Genomic DNA, 27,658 nt, shown 5'->3' with positions numbered 1-27,658 from the left:
TGGATGTAGAAAGAGGCCAGGATGGATGAAACGGCCAGGTAGAATGCTGCTAAATGTGCCAAGCTTCCAGATTACAGACAAAAGTGGCAACTGGTAAAGAGAGATAGCCTATAGGCAATGATTAGCCTATTGACAATGTAATTATTGGACTAATATTGTGATTTTGTAGCGTTGTCAAGCTATTCGCAAGCAACATATTAAATGACTTAAAATATGTGCCTTTTGTATCCGATTCATAGACTTTGCAGTATGCAAATATTGATAACAACACTGAAGCATGATCTGTGTAGGCCTAGGCTATGCCATAAAAATTGTAGCCTCTGAGCAGCAGATCAACCAGTCGACCACTGAAAATGATGAGCCCGAAATTAGTGATGAGGAGGCCATGACTACAGGGACAAGTAGAGAGGATAATTTATAGTTATTTAATGTAAGAAAGAGCAATTATGCTACATGATAAACATATATGCCTTGTTTGCTCAGAAGAGGGTGTAGTAAAGGAGTAGGCTAAATCACCAAACAACATTATAGCCTACCCGTGCAAAAACATAGCCTAAACATTAGTTCAATATGCCTCTTTGTGGAAGCGTGGGATAGGCTACATTTCAAAGGCTTTCTTTCTTTCTTTCTTTCTTTCTTCTGTTTTTGTTAACTTGTGGAATATTTTTGTTAACTTCTCAGTTGAAGTGAATTATAACCTTAACACATTTGTTGAACCATGGTACTAATAAAAACTACAGGATAGAAGAAGCTGAAATGTTGCTTCATTTATCCAATTTCCACCACTATGGAAAACATGTGGCCGGTCTTGGGCCTGAGACTCCCGGGCTGAAAAGTGGCCCCACTCCGGCCCTGACCAAGACCGTTAAATTTCAAAGATATTGGCCATATAGCCTTAGTTCGTTGATGGGGATGGAGTTAGCTAAATAATTTAGAAAGCATAATGCGCGTAGGCACGGATGGGCCTGGGCGGGCCTAGGCCTGTCTATTGTCAGTCTTGGCGTCCGATTAGGCGGCGCAAGTCAACACTGTGCTGAGAGCAGGTGGCTGTTTACTTTCGGCGCTTCTCCGGTCAAATTAAGCGTCAGGTCAATTTAGCTCCCCGGTCCCAAAGAACTAAGAGCAACGGCAATATATTTCACTCAGAACATTTATTTTAAAAGACTGCAACACTGATAGTGCAACAACAAACAAGCTTGGCAACGTTAACTAAAGGGATCAGTCGGGATTAATTGCCAAAAGAACGAAAATTACGCAGTCGACTAGCCTAAATATTTTAAACTTGCGCCAAACGGATGAACCCTAGCCTAGAAATCTAGACGCGCCCCTAGCGATTACATTTGCTGCCAGGGCTAGTCTAGCAACTCTCCGTTGGCTTGTGAGCTCCAGAAATCGAAACTTAATCAGGCCTTTGAAATCATGTATACAGTCGTTTGGTGGGCTTAACATAATGATTGATGGCAGAGTTGCAACGGTTTGGCTTGAATTCCCTGCTACTTGAAAACAAATATCCTATTGCATCGGTGCAATCGGTTCAATTAAAACACAAATTGAAGCAACAACTTGATCATTGGACAACCCTACCACTAAACATATCCATAGGCCTGTAACGTTTATGACATAAAAAGTGGAATATGAACGCATTTCATCACACCTGACAATTAAACGGAGCTGTGGCTGTTCGCGATTTGAATGATTCTTGAGAACGAGGAGCGAGATATTTGCACCGCTCAGCTCCGCTCACTAGCTCTGATTCGGAGGCATATCACATATGTAAAGATTATAAAATCTAATTATTTTTTGATTCATGACACGTTGACATGACATGACACGGAATGAAAGGGAGAAAACAGGACAAAGTAACACGTTTTTTTTGACGACATAGTTAAGGCGGCAGGCTTGTTTTGCCAAGGCGGCCGCCTTGACTGCAAAGTGCTGCGGGAAACCCTGCATACAGCACACTGCTTGCTACAGTATGCCTCCTCTACATACTTGCTGCACACTGCCCCCCCCCTCCCTACATACACAGCACATTGTCTTCAGGATCTTCTCCAACACACATCCTCTACATACTTACAGCACACTGCCCCCACCTACCCACACACACACACACACAGTCACTGCTCCACTCCTCTCCCGCCCACACACACACATCTTCACTGTCATCACTCACATATATCATACATACAGTACTCTGCTTGCAATAGTAAGTCCCTTCACCATACTTGCAGTACACTGCCCCCCCCCCCCCTACCTACACAGCACATTATTTCATCAGGAAGCTTCTCCAACACACATCCCCAACATACTTACAGCACACTGCCCCCCCCCCCCCAATACACAGCACATTGTCTCATGAGGAAGCTTCTCCAACACACATATTGCACACTGCCCTCTCCCCACATACACAGCACACTATCCCATCTCCTGTCATCCCCCAACACACACACCAAGACCCCTGGCAGTTGGGTTAGCCCCCTGAGCCGTGGATCTGCCCAAGGTTTCTTCCTTGGTAAGGGAGTTTTTCCTTGCCCTGTTGCTCATGGGTGCTCCTTGTTGGTGCCCCCCAATCCCAATCCTCCCCCCACCTTTCTTATGCAGCCCTTGCCACTTAATCTACTAAACCCCTCTTCTACTGCACTTTTTTACCCCCCCATCCTTGTAAACATACATGGACGTATATATCCAGGCCGACACTCAGACACACACACACACACAGACACTCAAACACATACTCACACACACACATTCACAAACACACACACACAATCACACATACACACACAAACACACACACATTCACACACACAGTCACACAGACACAGACAATCTGTTGCTATGCACCCTCATCCAGTAGTTGTTTAGAGCTGCTCTGGCTGTAGAGGTATCAGCATACTGTTACCTGGTCTCCTCGGCTCTACGTATCCCTCTGCTGGCTGCTCTGAGAACACAAATCCAGGAGGGCAGAGAACCTGAGGCCTTTCCAACTCATATACAGACATACTGGTATGCACAGATACAGTACATATGTGCAATGCCCTTCATATAATATATCCAAGGATTTTGTGTCTTCCCCATCTTATGTCTCCACAAATTGATTAGTACATTTAGATGTGGTGTCTCAGACTTCAACCCTTATATTTGCAACAAGGTTGACTGGCCAGACCTAATAAATAAATCATATGTAAATCATTTTCCCTGTAACCACTTGATTTTCATGGGTTGTGATGCATAGCATTCTAATGATGCAAGTTAATGTCATGTTTGTTTGTTTTTTCAACAATCATCATGTCTTATCATGTTTTAATCCCTTTCTTACATATGTTGTCCCATAAGTTTTCCAACAAAGTAATAGAGACACATTTCCTTTCTACACATTAACACAGTTGCTTGGGGGAGATTTTAGCTGGAAGAACAGTTGGTTCCCATATATTAAGTCGGCCTAAACGCTTCGATAACTTAACTGCCTGGGTAGAATGTGTCTTATTAACCTTAGAATGTGTCTTATTAACCTCATTACCAATCAAACAAGCAGAACAAGTATTACCAATTGATCAGACATTGTCCCTGACTGCCTCCAAAACTATCCTCAGTTTTTTTTATTTTATTATTATTATTTTCTGTTGTCGGCTACGAACGTGGTTATTCAGAATCCATTTTGCCAGATGTGACCCACATCAGGGCCATGCTGGGACTGCAGCAGTGACCTGTGTCTGTGCTCCTGCTTCCTCTTGCGCTGGGGTCATTTGGGTGTCTAGATAGAGCTGCACCGTGAGACCCTTTGTGATTGTGATGTAAATGATTCACTTTCTGTCTGACTCAGTGGAAGTGAGACATCTTCAGCTTGTTTGTGCTCAGAGAAAAGGGAAGAAGTGTTCTTTTTTTAGGGGAATTCAGGCCTACGCAGTCCCTTGATGCACTGAAACACAGGTAAGTATAAAGTGAATCAAGGTGAACTATTAGTTAATTCTTGTTGATGTTATTTTATCTGTGGGTGAACAAACCTTCCCCAACACACACAGACACACACACAGAGAGAGAGAGAGAGAGATGCTAATTATCTTCAGCTTGCTTTGGTAAGGTAGGAACAAGTGGAAGTATGCATACAATGAAGAATGAATCAGTATACAGGAACACGACTACGGCCAAAGGCATTTGGAATTTATCATCAAACTCTGAAGGTATTGGGATTTATGACTCATGCATGGTTTCACTGCACATGTTTGTTGTGTCCTCGGCCGTTGCACATGGCTCAACATACAAATTTTCCATCATGATTCAGTACAATCTACTATCAGAGTGAGGATAAGAAAAGCAATACAATTAAATCAAATTTAAACTGGTGAAATGGCCCCAAAGTTGCAGTGACTCAAGTAAAATCCAATGACACCCAAAGTAGTTATTACTAATAAAACTGGATCAATAAATCAATAAATCCTGGTTTGCTGACTTAAAGGAGAACTCAAACTCATTGTAGCACATTTTTTCAGACCGATCTCTGTTTCTGTTTTTGAGTACTGTCAATACAGAAAAAAAAGAAAAGGATAAAATTGGTGCTACCTACTACCTAGCTCGAAAGAAACCAGCCTGAGTCCCTTTGTCTGATCAGAACACAGGCCAAGCTAGTGCCTCAGACGTGAACATATTCAGAATTCACTGACTGCTGCTATTGCCAAACTGGTTCAACTGGTTTGGAACAGAAACACCAGCTGCCAATCCTCTGCCGAGAATAAGAAGGAGGGAGAGGAAGACACAGGACTGAAAGAAAGAAGTAAAAAGAAAGAGAGTGAGAGAGAAGAAAAGGTGCTAGGGTTCTAAAGTGTTAGGGTCGAGGATAGACGCCGAGCGGAGCACATCAGTGGTGTTGAATAGAGAGGGGTCAGTTTACTGAGTCGCTCCAGGGCAGAAGAAGGAGTGAGGTGAAGGACCCTCCCACACATCTCACCCAGCTCTCAGCTCATCTCTACCTCTCCCCTGCCCCCTCGACACTCTCCCCCTGGACTCCGATGGCAAAGCATGATCCGGTAAGCATGGCTGCCTACACCTCACTGGTTCAAATAGGCCACAGCTGAAATCTAGCCATAAGTTTGATTGCCGAGCACCTGTTTGTCCTTTATGGCAGGACAGAGCTTTGGGAGACGATTGCTTTAGGACATAGCTTTAGGAGACAATTGCTGACATCTAAACATGACATATACTGTGTATTTGCTAAATGTTTGTGTGTGTGTGCCGCTAAACAGGCCGGACCATGGTGAGGGACATGGGGCTCTCAGATACTAAAACTTTGCCTTGAGTAAGATGTGTTCACATGTGGAAGACACCAACATGTTCCCTTCACCTAGGTGGTGTGTAGGAGCATATACGAGACCTTTTTGGATGCTCGTCCACAGAAATAGGCCAACATCAGCCAGCCAGAGACATCTTTTGTAAGCCAAACTTTTAGTGTTTGGAAATCAGATTTGGTGATTGCTTAGGCAAACGTTAGTGTTTGGAAATCGGTGACCCATTCTATCCTGCCGGGGGTTGCAAGACAGGTGTGACCTGTTGAATGGGTTGAAACTGGGGTTTTAACATCTCTAAGGAGTCCCAGTGATCTGCATCAGTTTTGATGAGAAGTCGAAACTCCCTCAGAGACCTGACCCAGTTGATTGATAAGACGCACACTATAGAAACAACGGTACCTACAACCTAAATACTAATGTACTTGTTAAGCTGCATATGTCTGTAAATGATATATGAAACATGTTCTAAGGTGATGTTCTGTATATAATTTACAGTTCCATTTGCATGTATTAATTCAGCTTACACTTTTATCGAGCAAATGGACTGATGTTTAATCTCCAGGAGTAACACTAAACACAATATAAAGTAAATACTACATTTCCATTCAATTCAAGATAACCAGAGGGTGACGGTGGAAAAGTTTAAGATACAGTCAGGGAAGTATTTGCAAAGACACCGATCTAGGACACCTGATCTATTTAAATGCTGATGTATTGTATGTGAATAATGTTGAAGGGACCAGTTTGGGTGTTACAAGATGCATGGGAATTTAAGCAAACCTGTTTGTCTGCTTGTGCAGGATGAAGGTGAGGGGTCTGTTTACTCAGGAGTCTATAGTGTGAGCGAAACCTGACTACTGTAGGCATTGAACACATCTCATGAAACATTGTCTTCTTGGTTGTCTCCTATAACAGTATAGGATGAGACAAACTTCGTTGAATTGGATGGTTGTCATTTTATACTAAAATATAAACACTCATACAGACACACACGTGCGCACACACACACACGCTCGTTTCTATATTTTATCTTCTGTAAATTGCTTTTATTTGATTACATTTTAGGCGCACTGCTTATTATAACGAGAAAATAAAACTTCTCTTTTAAGTGATAACAGATTAATAAAGTAGTAAACGTAATTAGGGAAAACCCACACAAGGAAATGACTGTGGCTATGAATGCATTTTCATATTGCAGTCTCAACCATTGCTGAGGTCTTTAATTGATCCATCATATCACAATAACCTCCGACTGGGAGAGTGGTGATGGCAAAGCATGGTAGCTTCGGCTGAGTTTGAGCGAGTTTTCCATGATCCTCCAAAAATCCGCCTGCTGACCATTGTCAGGATTGGACGCTGGATTTTTCGGACACCTGAGGGAGATGGGGCCAATGAGATTAAGCCAGTAAGCAGCCTTTAATCCCCTTGGCAGGTGTCTTCTGTCTGGAGACAAGGCTGGGCTAGGCAGGGCTGGGTCCTTTGTGATAAACCTCCAAACAATGATGGATGGGAATCTGTTGAACAGGTCAGACCATGCTGGTGTCGTCTCCTTCACACACACACACACACACACACACACATACTTCACACCAGAGCGTAGCACAGATAGCATAGCACCTATATGAGCTCAGGTTTGAGCACAGACCCAGAAGATATTCACTGTTAAAAACTGCAGTGTCTGTGTGTGTATAGGTGTTTATGTGTATGTGCATGTGCATCCATCCAAGGTTGTGTGTGTATGTGTGTAATTGCATTGGTTGTGGAGATTTAAATTCTGATTATTCATTCATCTCACACAATGAGAATAGATGCTTGGCTGAGCCTCGTTTCACATGGGGAGTTGCCAGTAGCATTCCAATAGCTTACAACTTGAAAATGGATATTCTAAGGAGGATTTGCACTTGGAATAAAAGACTGCTGGCCATCCCACAGTGTGGGTCATGACACCTGAGCAGGGGTTGAAATTAAAATTTGAAAAAGTCTATATTTACCAGCCACTCACAGATTTTTGTTAAAATTTATTTAATAGCCACTCAATTGAAAATCATAACTTTGTGTCTGAAATATACCTGCCACATTCATATTTTACCAGCCATTGTCTTGTGGCTGGTGATAATATCGACCCCTGCACCTGAGGAATGTAATCCTTTTAAAAGTATGTTTAAGTAGCTGGCAGATTTGATGGGGGAATTGGGAAAAGGATGGAAGATTCCCTAACACTCACCAGCTGTGAGGACTTGGCACGAAAACAAACTGCCTCTCAGCTATGCACACTGTTTCCATTCTGCAATTATACAGTATGTGGCACAACACTGAGAATATATGTGAAATCTTGATTATTTCAGGACAAAACTATACATGTTTGCATTACTTTAGATCAGTGTTTCTCAAAGCTATCCCAAGTGGTCCGCGAGCAGACGTAGGTAAAAAAGGTAACGAGGTAAAAAATAATATAGATGAGTTGTTTGCAATATTGAACCAACTTGTATGTAAATCCAAACAATTCTGCAACACTGCAAGATATGCCAACTTAAATCATATGAATCCTCTGACACAATAAGCAAGGTGCAAAGACAATTAGCAAGCTGGTTAAGTGGTCCTTGGTCTGAAAAAAGTTTGAGAAACACTGCTTTAGATGCTTATAACACTTTAAGTTACTACATTATTTCATGAGAATGGGTTGTCTGTGCAACCAGGAAGAAAGCTGCACATTCCAGTAACACTGTGTAAAAGTTGTTTGTTTTTCTATTCTGGGTCATGAAAATATTATCAGTAAGCCTTTGAAAGGTTACTCTTAAAAAAGAAACCATTGTCATGCTGGCCAGACAAAACAGGTATTAACCTAATAAGGAAACCTACAGTGCAGGTTTGAAACACTTCCTGATGTGTCATGACAATGGTATTGCACTTGACATTAATTAAGATGCTAAGATAAGTTAAACAAATGCATTGCAAATGAACCACTAGAGCAGTGTGACAGTTAATGGTAATCAGTCTCTAATGGAGGTTAGTATCTGGTTAGTATTGCAGCAATAGAGTCGAAGATGCATCAGCCCCAGGTTGGGCGCAGAATCCGCAGATCAGACTCCGTGATCATCTAAGATTTGACTGGTTTTACAGACACGCACAGGCAGTCAGATTTGTTGGCCAGACCTGCCACAGTGTCCGTTTCGCTCTGGACTACATCTCACTGACAACCACTCCATAGGGAAATATGTGCTTTATCTGTTTTCACAAAGTATATCTGGAAAGCTAATCCAAGGACAACCTGTGCCAAATGTGTCCTACAAATGTATCTTAATTATTATGCTTATTTTAAAATATTTTTTATTGACTATCTTTTCGTAATTTTTTTACTTTTTGGTTTAGTTTTTGCCTGATTACCTCTATGTTAAGCATTATATACTCTTGTTTTCTTCTGTTTGTTTGTTCTGATTGTCTCTGTATATTAAGCACAATAAAGGCTCTGTTCGAAACAAAAGACAGCTGCCTGCTGCCTCCTTGCCTAAATAGAGAGCTGTCTCACTAGACATGACTTTGGATTGAATGCATCTTTTAAGAATGAACGTAGCCAGTGTTTCCCATATAATTTAATTCTATTTGTGGTGGTAGGTGACATGGTTATGATGCTAACAGATTTAGTCATGATTTAGCCAGTCGTCTTCTATGCCAACAACAATCCTTGCAGGATTTTTAATGTTTTCTTTAAACATGCATGCAGGTTTGTTGAGGGACAGAGACTCAAGGAGAGGCTGTACAAAGGTGCACATAGATCTACAATGAAAGGATTTCATTCAATTTAATACAACATGGAAAATCATTGTGATAGTGTTGATATTGTGGTGGGCCGCCACAAAAAATCCAATGTATGGGAAACACTGGCGTAGCACTCTAGAATCTTTGGTTAACACTACGGTATGACGTTAGCCAAAACCGGACGATAAACTAAACTAGCTTATGGAAGGTAGTAGGCTAACAGTAGAAATTAGTTTTCGGGAGGCACATATATCAGACCAGACGCTATTAATGGGTACAACAATGGTATAATCAGATAGTAAAGCATTCATTTTCGCTACAAATCCACAAATCTGAGCAAAATAATGTCACACAAACATTTCAACAGATTCAGCAGCCATTATCGATGTCATCCGCCATCTTTATCTACTTTTCACAGCTGTTTAAGATGTTGCCGCAAAGGATTATGGGTAGTACAGAGCATGCAGTGAGCCGCCTGAGTGATGCTACCTTCAAAAAAGACAGTTATTCTGTAATTCTAAGATATCTTAGAGGGCAGCAAAAGGTTTTTTTTTTTTTTTTTTTCGGTTTTGACCCGCACTTGCAAGCAATTTTTACCGTTATGAACAGAGCCATAGTTCTTTTGTTTTGTTTGTTTGTTTTGTTTGGTCTTAAAGTACAGTAGGCCTACTTTCGTCAACTGCCATTATTCTTAAAAGTGTTATAGAAATAATTTGACATTGACATTGACATTGAGTCTGGTTCTGGATAGCCTATCACTTACACACTCACAGGTAATGTGGGTCAGATCTGGGATGGGTGTGACCTGCTGTTGAGTTTGTTTCTGTGTTCGACTTGGCCAGCCCTGTATGGGCGAACTCCGCTGGGTGACACTTGTGAATTGGCTAACGTGACTTAGACAAAGGGGGTGGGAACGCTAACCAAGTGGGCCTGTTGATATCACAGTGGGCCGTTGCCAGGAAACCCAGCACGCATTGTGAGTTCAGGTTCACGTTTCTGAGAGAGCCGTCTGTCTTGTTGCCATGACAAAAGCGTCGGTGTCACTGCCATACTGTTTCACTGGCGAGAGACGGGCTTCAAGGTGCTGTCACTGTTGCCCCAGTTCACCTCCACACTGAATAGCCTTTGTTGAGCATTCAAAGGAGATGGGACATCTTCCAGGGAATCCTTGTCTGTAGGTCTTAGTAAGAGGGCACCGGGAGAATATAACATTTTTATAAGGCGACACACCTGACATTTGTCACCTGTGGGGTTAAATATCTTTTTAATGATGGGGGAGTGATGTAGAGGTAGATGAGCCCAAATGACCTCATCCACTGGACAAAAGGTGTTGAAGTTGAAACTTTGCTTTTGGCAAGAAGGGACAGGCCTCCTTTATTGGATATGACCTTCGGCCCAAGTAGGGGAAGCAACGGTATTGAAATCAGGTCCGTCCGTCTATTTGTCTATCTGTGTGTCCTCTCCTCAAAAGTACTGGTCCAATGAATTCATATTTATACACAAGACAGAGGGTCAACCTGTCTCGGTCTTCCAACATGATCATGGCTCAGAATGTAGATGCTGTAATTTAGCACCAGATCATGACTAGGAAATATTTTAAACCACCATGACTTTAAATAATGAGTGCCTCCTTTGGGAAAAGATGCACTGTTTTTCAAATGTTTTATCCGGCGTTCTCTCTGAGAAACACACACTTGAATGAACTATTGAACTGCTGTGCTGACCAGAGGAGTCGCCATGGTAACATATATATGAAGAAACATCCCTGTGAGTCTCCTCAGGCTTAGTGGAATGATAATGAAGCTGTATGAAAGCAAATATTGAGGCCAGCAGCTGACAACAGTCCAGTCCAATGAAGTTAGCACTAATTAGTACAAATTATAATGGTTTTTTTTATTATTATTTACCAAGGGCTTTCTTTTGTGTCAAAAGCAAAGGTTCAACATCAAAGATCTCCTTGAGATCTTTTCGTCATTTTAACTCACTGTACCTTTTGATTCATTGTTTGTTTATTTGTTATTGTTTGCTGGCTTATTTACCATTTGACCCCCCCCCCCCCAGAACGACCTCCCCCCACCGTACTACTCTGTATCGCTCCACACTCAGCCTCCCCTCAGGCCCTATGAGGAGGTCGTCTATGGCAACGGGTTCGGAGTGCCTACATACCAACATCCACACTACGTCCCCCAGCATCCCCCTGTGATTGCCACGGCTGTGGCACAGCCCAGCCTCCGTAAGTTGTTCCTTTTTTCACTCTCAGTCTTTCTTAGCTATCAGTTTTTATTCACTTTCCATTTATTATTAGTGCTTGCTGGAGCGAAAGGGGAAGAAGAGCAAGAATCAGAAACAAGTACTGTACATAAAGACGTGGTTAGCATATTACACAAGGTTTATTATAAGAACGAAAAATGAAGACACAGTTCCCTCTTCGTCTTGATACTCTTTCTCTCCCTCAGCTCTCTCTGTTCACCCTCCTGCTGTAGTAGTTCAGAGAGACACACACACGGGGCAGCCGTGGCCTACTGGTCACACACACACACACACACACACACACACACACACACACACACACACACACACACACACACACACACACACACACACACACACGGGGTAGCCGTGGCCTACTGGTTAGCGCTTCGGACTTGTAACCGGACCAGTAGGAACGACTGAAGAGCCCTTGAGCAAGGCACCTAACCCCTCACTGCTCCCCGAGCGCCGCTGTTGTTGCAGGAAGCTCACTACGCCGGGATTAGTGAGTGCTTCACCTCACTGTGTGTTCACTGTGTGCTGAGTGTGATTCACTAATTCACGGATTGGGATAAATGCAGAGACCAAATTTCACGGGATCAAAAGAGAATATATACTTATACTTATACACACACACACACACACACACACAGCTACACGGATACACACACTCACACATACACACACGGACACACACACACACACACATGGACACAGCTACACGTACGCACAGATACATACACACACACACAAATCCTACCACTTGCTTTCTATAATTGTGTGCTGTGTTTCTTACCTCTCTAGCGCCCTCCAAGGGTAGAGAGAAGCGGTGCTGTGGCAGGAATGCCCAGTGTTTTGGAGGCTCTGGAGGGACCGTGCTCCTGCTGGTGCTGCTCGGTGTCGCCATCTGGCTGGGGGGTAAGTCTGGTCTCCACACACGCGCACACACACACACACACACACACACACACACACACACACACCATGTATGTCATGACCCTAGTGACCGCTCTGACCCCTTCTCGAGTCCCTGAGAAGGCACATGGGCTCGAGACTTCATTTAAAGGAAGATTCCGGTATTTAGCACTTTGAGTCCCTTTTCTGGTTTGTTTTAGATCATAGGTTCTCAAAGTGCTGCCCGGGGGCCAATGGCGGCCCGCGGAAACATTTCTGGAGGCCCGCTATAACATCTGATAACATCTGTAACACTGTTAAAACTGTACAACTGTACTGTGTGCTTTGAAAAGAATGAATCTCTGTTTAGTGGTGTTTCGTGGCTGTCAGGTTTTCCTGTGGTGCTTTGGTAGCTGGAATTGGCCCTGAATAAGGTCTATGCTGATAAGAAGCAAGGCACACTGAGACTCTAAATAAGTTTGTACTTAAAATGGACTGCAACCAGAACTGTTATATCCCAAATTTGTCTGTTGAGGGTAGAGAACCCCAGGGATTGTGTGTGCATTGCAATTTTTCTTACGATTTTCACAAGTTTTGCCAGGTTTAGCCTCAGTTATGAATTAAAATGTGTTTAATGCAATACATATAAACTGTAGAGATGCAACCTGGTCATTAAAATGATTACAAATGGGATTTTTTCACAGTTTTTTTTTTTTTTTTTTCAGTGGTGTTCCCAAAACAAACCAGAAAAGGGACTCAAAGTGCTAAATACCGGAATTTTCCTTTAAGTAGAAGATGCAACAGGGGGATTCTTCTCTCGTCCTATAAGGAGATGCAACACATGGGTTGATTGTGTTTTATGTAATATACTGAAACTCTGAACATTGCTTATTATTTCATGTTTGGTCATTTTGCATTTTAAACCTTCTCTCGCTTTCATCTTGATGCTTCAAAACGCCATTTCTGTGTCTGTTTCATAATATTTCTGCCTCTCTCTCTCTCCCCCTCCCTCTCTTGCTTGCCTCCTCTCCCTCCCTCTCTCTCTCTCTCTCTCCCTCCATCTCAGTGCACTACGGCACGCGACTGGCGACCGCGGCCATCATCGAGGGCCAAAGTGGCAGTAAGGGCAGCTCGGAGCCCCCCGAGAGCATGACCACACCCGACACCTGCCCCAACACAACCGTCCTGTGTGACGCACAACGCGACTGCCTGCAGGGTAGTGACGAGACCAACTGTGGTGAGAGGGCCCAGCTCAGCCAAACACACGCACACACACACACACACACACACACACACACACACACACACATACACACACACACATGAACACACATGAACACACACACACACACACACACACACACAAACACACACACACACAGTTGCACAAAATACCACAGACACACACACATATAAAATACCTGCACATAATTAAACACCTACCACACAGACAAACACACACACACACATGCACATTCACTGTGACACACACACACACACACACACACACATACACACACACACAGACACACAATCACTTACTCACACACTCATAATACTGTGACTGTAATTTTATCACATTTTTGAAAAATAACTCATCTTATTTCATCTCTCACTTCTTTTTCCCTCCCTCCATTTCTCCCTCCTCTGTCCCCCTGCTCAGTGCGGTTTGCGTCAGATGGTAGTTTGCAGGTGAGGACGGCTCAGGACGGTCGCTTCCTCTCCGTGTGTTACCAGGACTGGGATGCCAGCTTCGCTGACCAGACGTGCGCCCAGCTGGGCTTCAGGCAGTGAGGACCCCTAATAGCAATCTAATATACACATGTCTGTCTTATCTGCCTGCCTGTTTCTCTGTGCTCCACAAACATATACATTTGCTGAAAAAAGAATATGTCTTGCGCTTGCATTGCTGCTACCAAAATAAATAATAAATAATAAACAAATAAAATAATAACGCATAATTCTATAGTAACATGAGTAAAAATGCAGCAATTTAGTTCCCCCACTGCTAGCAATTCATGTTGCTAAATCACTAATTTCTGTTGCCTATTTAGACACGGGTTTTCCACATTCATTTCACTCCTATGTGTGTTACATGGTGTATCTAATTGCATTGTGGGAAATGACCCTGGTAGATAGTGGTCTGTTAGCTGCATGTCTGAAGTGTCTCTGTCCACGTCAATGGCAGGTCTTACCAGCTCAATGCACTGGGCGGACAGCAGTCCATGGGTGTGTCTCTGACGGACAAAGACTCCTCACGTCCCCTCCATGGCCAAGTCAACGTCAGGTAAAGACAGAACACCACTCTAACACTGTTTCAAATAGTGCTAAAGAAATAGAAAAGCGCTATATAAATGTAGCCTAACCTGTTGTTGCTATTATAGTGCTACAAACAGTGCTTCAAGTGGCATTATAAACAATAGGTTTTATAATGGATTTGTCTCAGGTTTAGCATGGATCTATGTCAGATCATTGCCAAATTAAAACTATTCCAGAGTAGCCTAACTACTGAAGTATTATCTTGTGTTATCTGGCTAATGGTGCTCATGCAGCTATATGAAGCTAGCATGTAAAAGCCCTGATTTATTCCTCTGTTCCTCAGCTCTACCTGCCCCAATTTGCAGACTGTTTCCCTCCAGTGTGTGCGTAAGTACTCATTATTTTTAGGTACTTTTGATATACAGCATAATTATGCCATGTTTACTTCATGTTACGCATGGCTACCTGTGACAGAGTCAAAGTCAAAAGTCAGCTTTATTGTCAATTTCTTCACATGTTCCAGACATACAAAAGAGATCGAAATTACGTTTCTCACTATCCCACGGTGAAGACAAGACATATTTTACCAATTTTAAGTCCACAGACAGACATAACATTCAAGTAAACAAAAAGTAAGTAAATAAGTAAATAAGATAGGGCACATACAATAATGAAAAAAATAAGAGCAGCAAAATTTTGTTGAAATTGTGCAGACAGTCAATAAAAAAACTAGTGCAAAGTCAGGCCAATAAGAGGCTTGGGTAGTTCTGGTTTGACCTGAGTAATAAAGAAAGTGGCATAGTGGTGCAAGTTATAACAAGAGCAGCAGAGTGTTGTGTTTTACAGGACAACAACACCAAGTTGGCAAAATTACAAGTGTGCAAGGTGTTCAAGTGTGCAAGTGGAGTAGTGCAAGGCAGCCATTGTGGGTCTAATGTCCAGGATGTTATGTAGCCTGAGGGTGGGAGGGAGAGGAGGGAGAGAGTTCAGCATCCTTACAGCTTGGTGTATGAAGCTGTTGAGGTGAGGTCTGGTAGTCTTGGGGAGCCGCAGGCTTCTGTACCTCTTCCCAGAAGGCAGTAAGATCAAACAGATTGTGGCCCGGGGTGACTTGCATCACTCACAATTTTTGGTGCATGCTCGCGAGGTGAGGTGGGTGGTGTAAATGTCCTTCAGGAGGGGAGTGAAGCACCAATGATCCTTCCAGCTGTGTTCACTATGCGCTGCAGGGCTTTCCTGTTGTATTCAGTGCAGCTTCAGCCCCACACACAGCGATACAGCTGGAGAGGATGCTCTCAATGGTGCCTCGGTAGAAATGTGGTCATGATGGCTGGTGGAGCACTTGCTTTCGCCTGAGTTTCCACAGGAAGTACAGGCGCTGAGCCTCTCACCAGTGATGCAGTGTTGGTGGTCCAGGAGAGGTCTTCACTGATGTGCACCCCAGGAATTTGGTGCTGCTCTTGATTTTGCTGACTGCTATTGATTTGCATTTCCATGCACAAATACACAAGAACTGAGCTCATACAGTACAATACAACTGAGGTCATTATACAATATGCAATACAATACAACTAAGTCATATCAGTAATTGGGAAAACAATAACTACTATATATAGAACAATGACTGTTGATTAACAATCTACTTAATCTTGGTGCAGATATTTAGTAACATTTCTCAATTCAGCAGAGAGCTTCAAGCAACAGACACATATATTTTTATCCTTATGGCTTTATTTCCAATACAGTGTTACACAAGACTTATTGCCCTCTACTCTCTTCTAGAATGTGGCCAGCAGCAGTTGACCTCCAGGATTATAGGGGGCAGTGTTGCCAAAGAGGGCCAGTGGCCATGGCAGGTCAGCCTCCACTTCAAGGGCACCCATGTGTGCGGGGGAACCCTGATCTCTCCAGACTTTGTGGTGACGGCAGCCCACTGCTTCCCCAGGTTAGTGCTGAAGACTCAGTCCAATACAACCAATAGCAGGCAGCTTAGAGGCACAGGTTCAGTCCATAGTCAGGAGCTCACCTCGGTTCTCTTTCACAGCCAGTCAGGAGCGACAATGCATTCAGGAAGTATTTAGTGTTGTATTGCTTTTTCTTACACCAAAGGGTATATAGCCTGCTCTTTGCTTTCGCTATTATTTTCTCACTCATCAATCTACTCTCATTTCCTCATAATGGCAAAGCGAAAATGGGACTTTTGGAAAAGTAAGAATGCGAAAATAGGACTTTTGGAGAAGTAAGAATGCATTTTGTCAGAATGTGAAAAAAAGGGGGGAAGAAAGGCTCTGAATGCACTCCAAATGCAGTGTGTAGCACTGTACGTAATGTATGTAAAGCAGACCCACATCTTGAGGACAATACAACATATGTCATCTTCCTGATGCTTTGTTCAGTGTAATCCTGTGAAGAGAAAATGTATCTCTCTCAACTGAAAGTGTAACACTAGCTAATATAAGCCATAGGCAGGGGCCTATTCCCTGGCCACAAACTACTAATACATCAACAGACTCCTTACAGCTACTCAGCACTTGACAGATACTTTTATCCCAACTATTGTTTATTACTAGTGTATGTATGCATGTGTATGTGCTCAGTTGGAAGACTATCACAGCCCTGACCTTGGTAGTGTGTTAATTGCTTTTTAAAAAAGCCATTTTCCTTTATCAGTCCTTGAGCTTTTTTAAAACATTGCCATAGTGATGGTTCACAAACAAGTTCAAATTTAATTGTGTTCCCTTCCTACACAACTGTTTTGCATTGATAGAGCATTGATATTCCTCCACCACAATGCACTCTCAGAAAAACAACCCAGAGATCAGCAGGGCCAACAGCAGACGGGCCCCATGTGTCTGCCCGTAATTGGCCCGTGTCTGGGCCGGAAGTGGACCAGACCCCCCCCCCCCCCCTCAGGCCCTGTTACGTGGCTCACTGTGCTCAGCAGGCCTTTGATTGGCTGAGAGCGCTGTGATAATAATCGCTGCCACAAATAAATATCCTAAGTGCTTGGAGATGGCTGCTGACGGGGTTGATGACCAGCACGGCCGCTGGCTACTGATGTCAAACTGGTCCCAGTGAGAGAGAGCCGAGAGCATGCCAGGCAGTCTTACATTTCAGCCTTTGACAAGGCCAGCTGCTTTCCCTGTTGTACTGCGCCAATCAGTGAATGGACTTTATGGCCCTGATCAACTCGTTTGACCTCGAACTGGTTCGCAGCCCACGTACTCACAAAGCTGGCAAAGAGGTTGATTTGATCCTCACTCGGAACTGCACCACAGACACCCTCATGGTGACGCCTCTCCATCTTTCCGACCACTTCTTCATCCGGTTCAACGTCAGCCTGACAGAACAGCCTCCGGCTCCTCAGCCGATGGTCACGTTCCGCTGCAACATCCACAACCTGTCTCCAACCTACTTCTCCTCTGTGCTCGTCTCCGGACTACCTCCTCTCTGGAGGGTAATGATGCCACAGACTCGCTCTGCTCCGCACTGAGCTCATGTCTGGACGAACTGTGCCCTTTTACTACAAGACCAGCTCAATCCAAACCCTCTCACCCATGGCTAAATGATACCCTCCGATCGCAGTGCGCCAAACTCAGAGCCGCGGAAAGAAAATGGCACAAATCTAAACTAACTGATGACCTCAAAAACTACCAGACACTCCTATCCTCCTTTTCAGCCAGCATTGCTGCTGCTAAGATAGCGTTCTACAATGGGGCATTTCCGCAGAAAATTGACTTTTTGTCACATCCATAACGCCAGTGAAATGACTTGGCATTTGTATGATGTGAATGATAACATTCATTTTTTGTGCATTTTTTCTCATTTACATTCTTCAGCCAAAAATAGCAAATGCTCAAATGTCATGCAATCATTCACATCATACCATACCATCACATTTTATTGGCGTTTTGGATGTTACAAAAAATTAGATTTTCCATGGAATTGCCCAATGACAAAATCAACAGTATCACAGACACAGAAACTTTTCTCAACCTTCAAATCGCTACTCAACCCTCAGCTGCCTCTTCCTCCGTCCAGCCTTAATGCCGATACCCTTGCCTCATTTTACACAATCAAAGTCTTGGCAATCAGCAGTCAATTCTCTACATGTCCACAGGATGCGACAGAATCAGATATTGCACTCCTACAACCTCTGGCGGTTGCTGGCACATCTTTTTCTGCATACGCGCCTCTCTCCGAGAGTGAGGTATCCAGACTCTTGACATGAAGCCGTCCTACAACATGCTCATTGGACCCTATACCTACGAGCCTACTTCAGTCCATCAGCCCGACCATCACACCAGGTATCACACATGCGAATAATTCTTTCGTAACCTCTGGCACGTTTCCAACAGCATTCAAAATGGCCTGGGTAACACCGTTTCTTAAGAAAACTTCTCTCAACAAGTTGAGAACTACCGTCCTGTCTCACTCCTACCTTTCATATCTAAAGGTATCGAGCAAATAGTCTCCAAACAGGTCTCTGAATTCCTTTCACAGAACAATCTTCTTGATCCAAACCAATCTGGGTGCAAGAGTTGTCAATCGAAACAGCTCTGCAGGGGTTATATGGTTTTAGTCTGTTTAATGTACTGTTTTTTAAGGAACTGTGTGGGGTAAACAGACCAAGCCTGGGTGCCATTCCGAACTTAGTCCCGCCCCACGGGAAGTTCGGTCTGGCATTGCTCCATTGTGGGGCAAGTATGCTCGCCCTAAATCAGGCGGACCAATTAAATCAGGCTTTACGATGATAGACAGGTGAGCAACAGCGCTTGGTCTATCACATCATCTGAGCACGCTTAGATTAGGCTTATATTTGAAACAAAAACACTGTGGCTAGAAGGATACATGGCTTTTAAGACCCCATATGGAAAATTCATATTATTTAATGAGTTTGTATCACTGAAAACGATTATTTCTGAAAACTTTGGCCAAAGTTGAGATGTGCGAAAACTGGTGGTTTCACTTTCATCAAGGGAAAACAGCGCTGTTGCATTGCGACGTTCGTTCCCTCGTTCGTTTGAAATCTCTGATTGACCACCTGTTCGAGGGATTTGCGACAGCCTTTCCCAGCTGTTTAACATGTTTGTAGCATATCACTGTTCAACAGAATTATTTTAAAAACGGAGGGGATATAGGAGCAGAAGGATGGTTTGTGTGTTTTCTTCCTACACCTCACGGTAAGCTATTTTGTTGCTCTGATTGGTTAGGTCTATCCAATTGAGTGCAGAGGCATTCCCCTGTATCGGGTTGAAGCTGCGCCCATAATTACGTCCCAATGGAGCAGTATCAGACTCATATTCTGACTAGAATTTGAGTATGACAACGTCAGGCTATCTGTTAATGGCTTTTTAATGGCTTCTTCCTGGAAGTTTTGCCTCGTCATTGTTGCCACAGTATTTGAATATGAGCTGGGCTCTGTTAATGGCTTCTTCCTGGAAGTTTTGCCTCGTCATTGTTGCCACAGTATTTGAGTATGAGCTGGGCTCTGTTAATGGCTTCTTCCTGGAAGTTTTGCCTCGTCATTGTTGCCACAATATGGGAGGGTACCTATGTTCTCCAGGTCCTATGTTCCCCGGGTCCTATGTTCCCCGGGTCCTATGTTCCCCGCTTTGTATGGGACCGGGGAACATAGGACCCCTTTTTTTAAAAAAAACTAACCCCTAGTGGGGAACATAGGATCCCCTCAATCAACAACCTCAATATTTGCTGTAGTAGGGCGCTCATGCTCGGGGCTCTGTAAAGCTGATGATACTGACCAATGTTCCTGATGCTGAGTATTTTTGCTTGGGCACAGTCCCATTGATATTGGGCACCATTGTTTTTTTCTGTGGAATTTTAGTCATGATGAGAAGGTCAATTGTCATGATCACCCAACCAGAACATGTGGAACCGGTTATGTGGTTGCCCAGCAACATTGTTCAAAATGTTGCCTCATGTGTCATCACCAATTTCAATTGTTATTAGCATGGTATAAATAGTATATAATATAATTGATGAATTGTGCTGTTCTCTTCTTTAGTTCCAACCCATCTTACACGGAAGCTGTGAACTGGCGTGTGTACGGAGGGGTGGTGTCCCAGACAAAACTACCTGCACCCTTCCTGGTGAAGAAGATCATTGCCCACGAAAGCTACAGCCAGCTAACTAATGACTACGACATTGCGCTGCTCAAACTGACAGCACCTGTGGATTTCAACAGTGAGTCTACTCTATGCTACACATGTACACAGCTATTAGCTAGCATACTAAACCTAGCTTACCAACCAACTCAAGTACACAGCACAAGACGTTGTGTGGCATATTGTATTAGATAAGTTCTGATCAACGACAAACCAACATGACTTTGTGACTGAGGCTACATGCATAGAGAAATCTAGTCAATAATTTACTCCAGTAATTCATAAAAACATCCATTTAGTGTCAGTAGTAGGCTATAGCATCCATACATCTCATTTATCTATACACACTGTTTGTGACAGAGGTCACCATAATGCTATAACATTGGTTTGGTGTGTCATCTTGTAAAAAAGAAATGACGCCAGCAATATGCAATATATTGAATAATCTAGTCTTTTGCTGCATAGGCTATTCCATTTCACCTATGTGTGAGCACTTCTACTCTAATACCATATTAGAGCAGTGGAAATAGGCCTACTATTGCAAACATTCAGCCCATCCAACAATGGACAAAATGGTGGGTAGCCCTATCATTTTACCAGCAGCTAAAAATGTGGTGCATAACTGAAAATCACACAAAATTGATGCTAGTTAGTGTGTCACAGAGTCCTACACACACACACACACACACACACACACACACACACACACCCATCATGTCAGCGCTTCCTCTGGAGAATATGACTGATTTGGGGAAAGAATCATGTCATCAGTGGGGATATAGGAGGTGCTGGCCAGGTCAGCTGTGCCAAACGGGAACAGAAGCAGAGACCTCTGAGAGGCTATACTATTGTCCTCCTGCTGATTTGATTTGGTCATCATCAGTGCAGATCTGCATGTGGAATGGAAGACAAAATTGTGTAATGAAATGTGTGTGTGCGTGTGTGTGTGTGTGTGTGTATGTGTATGTGTGTATGTGTGTGTGTGTGTGTGTGTGTGTGTGCGTGTGTGTGTGTGTGTGTGTGTGTGTGTATGTATGTGTGTGTGTGTGTGTGTGTGTGTGTGTGTGTGTGTGTGTGTGTGTGTATGTGTATGAGTGTGTGTGTGTGTGTGTGTGTGCGCGTGTGCGCTGCGGGTGTGTGCGTGCGTGTGCGTGCGTGTGTGTGTGTGTGTGTGTGTGTTTTGTGTTTGTGTGTGTGACTGTGCGTCTGTGTGTATGCATGTCTGTATTCCTAATGAGTTGTCCTCCTGTTTGATTAGATGTTTTCCAGCCTGCCTGTCTGCCGGCCTATGACCAGTCCTTCAGTCCCGGAGACAAATGCTGGACGTCAGGCTTTGGAACAACTGAGGAGGGGGCAGGTAAGAAATGAGATGAGATTAAATTCACATCACATTTACATGAAGGCATTTAGCAGACACATTCACTTAGGTTGAAAAAAAAAACTGGTTCAAATCCAGACTACCACCGTTGTGCCAATTTAACCCCGAGTTGCTCCAGGTAAATTGTCCCTGCTATTAAAGGTGCTCTAAGCGATGCCAAACGTTTTTTTAGGCTAAAACATTTGATGTCACTTACTGCAAACATCACCTAACCAACCGCTAGCTGTCTGTGTCCTGAATACACTGTAAAAACGCGATCTCTGTGGACAGCCCTGGCTCCAAAAACGGCAACAAAAACAACCTGGGCAAACCTAGCCTATAAACACATAACAAACCGTTCCAGCACATCACAGACGAGATGCGCGTTTAGGAGAGTTTCAATTGAGCAGAAGTGACGTTACCCAGCAATGCATCGCTTAGAGCACCTTTAATTGACCTATGTAAGTCACTTTGGATGAAGTAAATTTACACTGAGTTAAGGTTTACACTGAGTGGCTGACATTTTGTGTAGCGTCCAATTTCAAGAAAAAAAGACAATTGAAAATCCCTGATCAAATAGCCATCATTCTATGAAATGCATTCTCATGCTGCTTTATTTGATATGTTGTATCATCTGATCTGTCCCTCTCTCATCCCTCGGTCTCTCTGCCTGCAGCGAGTAGCTCCCCTGACCTCATGGAGGTGACGGTGGACATCATCGATCCGCGCGTCTGCAACAGCAGCAGGGTGTACGGCGGAAGGGTCAGCAGGAACATGATATGTGCTGGAGACCTGGAGGGAGGAAGGGACTCGTGTCAGGTGGGTACACGTTGACCACACACACACACACACACACACACACACACACACACACACACACACACACACACACACACACATGTGCATGCACACACACACACACACACACACACACACACACACACACACACACATGTGCACACATTACACACTGACCCCAATAGCTCCTTCCCAAACAATCTCTAAACATTGGACACTGTTTTGGCAGAAATAAGACTACGTGGTGGCCAAAGGGTCATTTGTTCAGGTCTTGCCCAGAAGTAGACAAACTGGGAAAGCAGTTCATTTCACCTGTAGGACAGGTGATTACAGAAAATTAGCTGCCTCCCTTCAGCCCTCTGATATCAAAGAACACTGAACCAAGCAACTGAATAACCACCATGATTTGCCCATCCATCCCGGAGAAGTTTTCCCAGAGTATTTTTAACAGCGTGGGTTCCCATTGTGGTCCCAAGAAAATGGCTGCCCCTGTGGAATAAGATGCTTGATCCAGTGTTCTTCTAGATCAGGGCCTTCAGCCACGTCTCAAGTAGCTCCTCTCTCTCCTCTTCCTCCTCCTCCTCCTCCTCTTCCTCGCAGGGCGACAGTGGCGGGCCGTTGGTGTGCCCGTCCCAGGATGGGCGCTGGTACCTGGTGGGCGTGACCAGCTGGGGGGCGGGCTGTGGCCGCAGGAACAAGCCGGGTGTCTACGGCAGCGTATCCAGCATGCTGCCCTGGATCTACAGCAAGATGCAGGTGTGTGTGTGTGTGTGTGTGTGTGTGTGTGTGTGTTGAAAAATGCCATTTTGCTCACCGTATTTCCTCACACACACTGATTCCTACCCCCTATTTACCTTGGCTTTGTTTCTTCACCCACAACATTCTAACTCATCTAGCCTTTTATAACCAGACCCTTGGTGATCTCATTGAAACAAACCTGAGCAGAGTTGGGTGGTGCCTGGCTGGTCAATGTCACCTGACTAGAATTCTAGAATTCTCTCATCCCTCAGCCTTCTCTTCCCTCAGGGTTCTGCGCTCTCTGATATCCTAAGTATGTCTCAGGTCAAGGGCACGAGCAGTTGGAGTTTCAATAACCAGCAAACAGCCCGAAGGAGTCAGCTCACGACTGCTGACCTAGATATCCAACTCTCTCTCTCTCTCTCTCTCTCTCTCTCTCTCTCTCTCTCTCTCTCTCTCTCTCTCTCTCTCTCTCTCTATCCCCCAGCTGTCACTTCATTGGAGAACCCTTTTGTAAATATAGCTGCAATGCAAGCAGCAATGCGGGGGCCTAGCAGTGCGCTATAGCAGGAATGGCGTTGCCATGGCATGAGCAAGCACTCACAGCAAGTTTGATGGCAATTGGATAAAGAACGGCTGAGAAATAAGCTCATTTACTTTGTTACAGCGCCCCTAGAGGCCAAATTACACCAATGTCCTTGTGCGTTCTCACAATCAGCTACCATGTCCCTCTACCAAGTTTGGACTTCATACATAAAAGTGTTGCTGAGATGTGAGCTCACTTTCTTTATTACAGCACCCCTAGAGGTCAAATGAGACCACATTCCTTGCATGTCCTCACAATCAGCTAATATGTCCATGTATCAAGTTTGGACTTCATACAACGAAGCGTTGCTAAGATATGAGCTCACTTCCTGTATTGCAGCGCCCCCTATAGAGGCCAAATGATTCCAATTTCCTAGTACGTCATCATAATCAGGTAACAGGTCCTTATTCCAAGTTTGGACTTTGTACACCAAAGAGTTGCTGAGATACAAGCTCACTTCCTATATTACAGCACCCCCTATAGAGGCCACATGATGCCAATTTCGTAGTGCGTCCTCACAATCAGATACCAAGTCCCTGTACCAACTTTTTAGCCAGGCGTTCTATGGGCTGCCATAGACTGCAATGTCGGATGTATAATAATAACTAGAAATGCAATTCCGAGGAATTACACGAGGGGATGCAGTCTGCTGGTTAGGGTGTTGGTGGGGCTGTCTAGCTTGCTGCTAGCTGGTTGGTAGGGTAATTGTGATACCTGCAAAGGTGCTTTTGGAGTAACCAAATTTGAATCTTGTGTGACATGGCATTCTTGAGATATCATACTCAAGGTGTTTTTGACCTTGACATTTGACCTTCAACCTCCAACTTCAACTCACTTCATCATTGAGTCCATAAAAACACTCGTACCATATTTGAAGCATGTACGTCAAGCCGTTCTGGAGATATAATGCTGAATGCATGAGATATGGCTGGGCCTTTTATTTTGACACACAGGAAACACTTTAACAGGATGTGTAGTTCAGGTAGAGCTAGATTGTATGCTTAGAGGCTGAGACAGTTGAATTCCTTACAGGTGACACCTGTGCCAGTGTTCTGATTAGCCTGGGAACTGCTCTGAGAACTACTTAACGAGCGCAGCTGGCTCTATTATGACATCACAGCCCCCATTCAAGTCTATGGGGGAAAAATACACTTTTAATTACAAATATCTCAAAAAGGATAAACTTCTCAAAAATTAAAAATGGATAGGACAGTAAAGCCTTGGAAGATCTACGGAACGGTGTTTGAACCAAATTTGTACGTTAAGCGGTTTGAGCTGAATAGCACGCACAAAAAGGTAAAAAGAAAAATAATAAGAAGAAGATTCCGGATTTCAATAGAATAGGAAAAGCTAGTAACTCAATGGGTGCCTTCGCAGCTTCGCTGCTAGGCCCCCAATTATGTCAGCACATAATGTAATCTGAAAACTGCTGCCCTGATTAAAACGTCTGGGTAACGTCACTTCTGTTGACGTTCAAACAAAACAGAGAGCTAGCTCACTACTTCCTTCCCACCTCTCCCGTGCAATTGAAACTCTCCTAAACGCGCATCTCGTCGGTGATTTGCTAGAACAGTTATGTTATTATGAGTAAGGTTTGCCCAAGTTGTTTTGTGGCCTGTTTTTGGAGCCTGGGTTGTCCACAGAGATCACGTTTTTTATACAGTGTATTCAAGACACAGGCAGCTAGCAGATGGTGAGGTGATGTTTGCTGTAAGTGACAAAAAATGTTTTAGCCTAAAAAATGTATGACATCGCTTATAAGCAGAGACTACAATGGCATGAAGATATATTGTGCACATGGTCGGAAATATATCCCTTTATGGCTTTAGTGCCATGTTGCAGCTGCAGGGCCTAAAGTAACAACTCATCCCAAAGCACTGAAGGGTCCGCTGTGGTGATATGTGACTCCTGCCCCAGACTTTTCATTAAAACAAACCATCTGAAAAACAAGAGCCTGCGGCAAGATATTTTATATACACTCCTACGTGAATTGTAAACACACACACACACACACACACACACACACACACACACACACACACACACACAGACAGTGTCATCAGCATATTCATCAGGTTGAACATCTGTCTGTCAGAGGCTGAGATTACACATCCCTGTAGGAACACCACATTGTTTCTTCACTCTATCTCTCCCTCTCTCTCCACAGCAAGAGAGACCCTAAGCCACATCACCCCCTCACCCCCTCCCTGGGTCACTCGTGGACGGCAGGGGATACGCTTCTCTCTCTCATCCACTGGACCACACAGTTACGTCAGGCTAATGGGCAGACGTTGAGACAAGTGGCCAATCACTGAGGGACCACCAATCAGAGACATTAAAGCACTTTAAGATGAGCTGCCCCTATGGCCCTGGCCTTTCCCTCTTTCATTTGCCCTTATCCAGAATTTACACTTTGACGTCACTACTTCACATTTAATGTCAATCGAATGAAGGAGGTTGGATTCTACAGTTGGGAAGAATATGTATCTCAATTGCTAGATAATGATTATTTTTACTGTCTTGGGTTATCATCAGACTCTTCAACTTATCTCTAACATTGGAAAACTTGTATTGGAAACTTCCTATTGAGGAGAGGTCAGTGTGCAGGATTGCCAGTGTTCCAATCCAAGATATGCAATGTATGATTGGGAGTGGTTGATCCAGTCCTTTATTAGTATACATTTTAGATGTTGCTTATTCATTCTCCACACCCTCAGCTCAAATGATCCCTCGAAGGATGTCCAGAATTGCTCAGGTTGTACGGGCAATTGTCAAAAAAAAAGTAAGTAAAAAATGTCTGTCAAAGGCAAGGCCCCCCAATTTCCTTGAGAAGACGGCAGTTTGGGTCATTTTTCCTTTTGTCTGTTTACTGTTCCCTGGACCTAGATAGATAGATACTTTATTGATCCCCAGGGGAAATTCAAGGACCTGATGGCATATGGGCCTCTGCAGATCCATGCCATGTCATTAATACATTTTTACATGTTATTTAAAGTGCCTTTTAACTTCGGACCTGTAACCGGAGGGTTGCCGGTACGAACCCCGACCAGTAGGCACGGCTGAAGTGCCCTTGAGCGCCACTGTTGATGCAGGCAGCTCACTGCGCCGGGATTAGTGTGTGCTTCACCTCACTATGTGTACACTGTGTGCTGTGTGTGTTTCACTAATTCACGGATTGGGATAAATGCAGAGACCAAATTTCCCTCACGGGATCAAAAGAGTATATATACTTATATACTTATACTTATTTAGCAGACACATTCACTTAGGTTGAAAAAAAATAGTGGTAGTCTGGTTCAAATCCCGACTACCACCACTGTGCCATTTAACCCCGAGTTGCTCCAGGTAAATTGTCCCTGCTATTAAAGGTGCTCTAAGCGATGCCAAATGTTTTTTAGGCTAAAACATTTGATGTCACTTACTGCAAACACCACCTAGAGAGACAGTATACAAGAGAAAATAGACATAAAAGCAAAAAAGCATAAAAGCAGGGACAGTACAAGTAGTCAGTACACTTAGTAAAACACACTATACATTCAGTATGTACATTCATGTCATTGCCAGATCTGTCTCCAGGTGAGCTGGTTTCTGTGTTTACATGGTGAGAGCTTGC

General features: G+C 43.8%; 1 protein-coding gene across 1 annotated transcript; it reads left to right on the top strand.

The window, feature by feature from the left end:
• Nucleotides 1–4,775: 4,775 nt before the first annotated feature.
• tmprss13a (transmembrane serine protease 13a) lies at nt 4,776–27,126 on the top strand. The gene is made up of 13 exons (XM_048263851.1): nt 4,776–5,024; nt 11,100–11,271; nt 12,093–12,206; nt 13,249–13,419; nt 13,846–13,972; nt 14,371–14,469; nt 14,785–14,828; nt 16,224–16,386; nt 20,467–20,645; nt 21,825–21,923; nt 22,600–22,742; nt 23,322–23,477; nt 26,213–27,126. Exons 1-13 carry the CDS (start codon nt 5,007–5,009, stop codon nt 26,225–26,227), a joined length of 1,500 nt encoding a protein of 499 aa, XP_048119808.1. The 5' UTR covers nt 4,776–5,006; the 3' UTR covers nt 26,228–27,126.
• The last annotated feature ends 532 nt before the right edge of the window (nt 27,127–27,658 follow it).

This window comes from Alosa alosa, chromosome 15 (assembly GCF_017589495.1).
Source record: "Alosa alosa isolate M-15738 ecotype Scorff River chromosome 15, AALO_Geno_1.1, whole genome shotgun sequence".
Lineage (NCBI taxonomy): Eukaryota > Metazoa > Chordata > Actinopteri > Clupeiformes > Clupeidae > Alosa > Alosa alosa.
The sequence above is the reverse complement of the archived record's forward strand: the minus strand, read 5'-3'. Positions and strand labels throughout refer to the sequence as shown.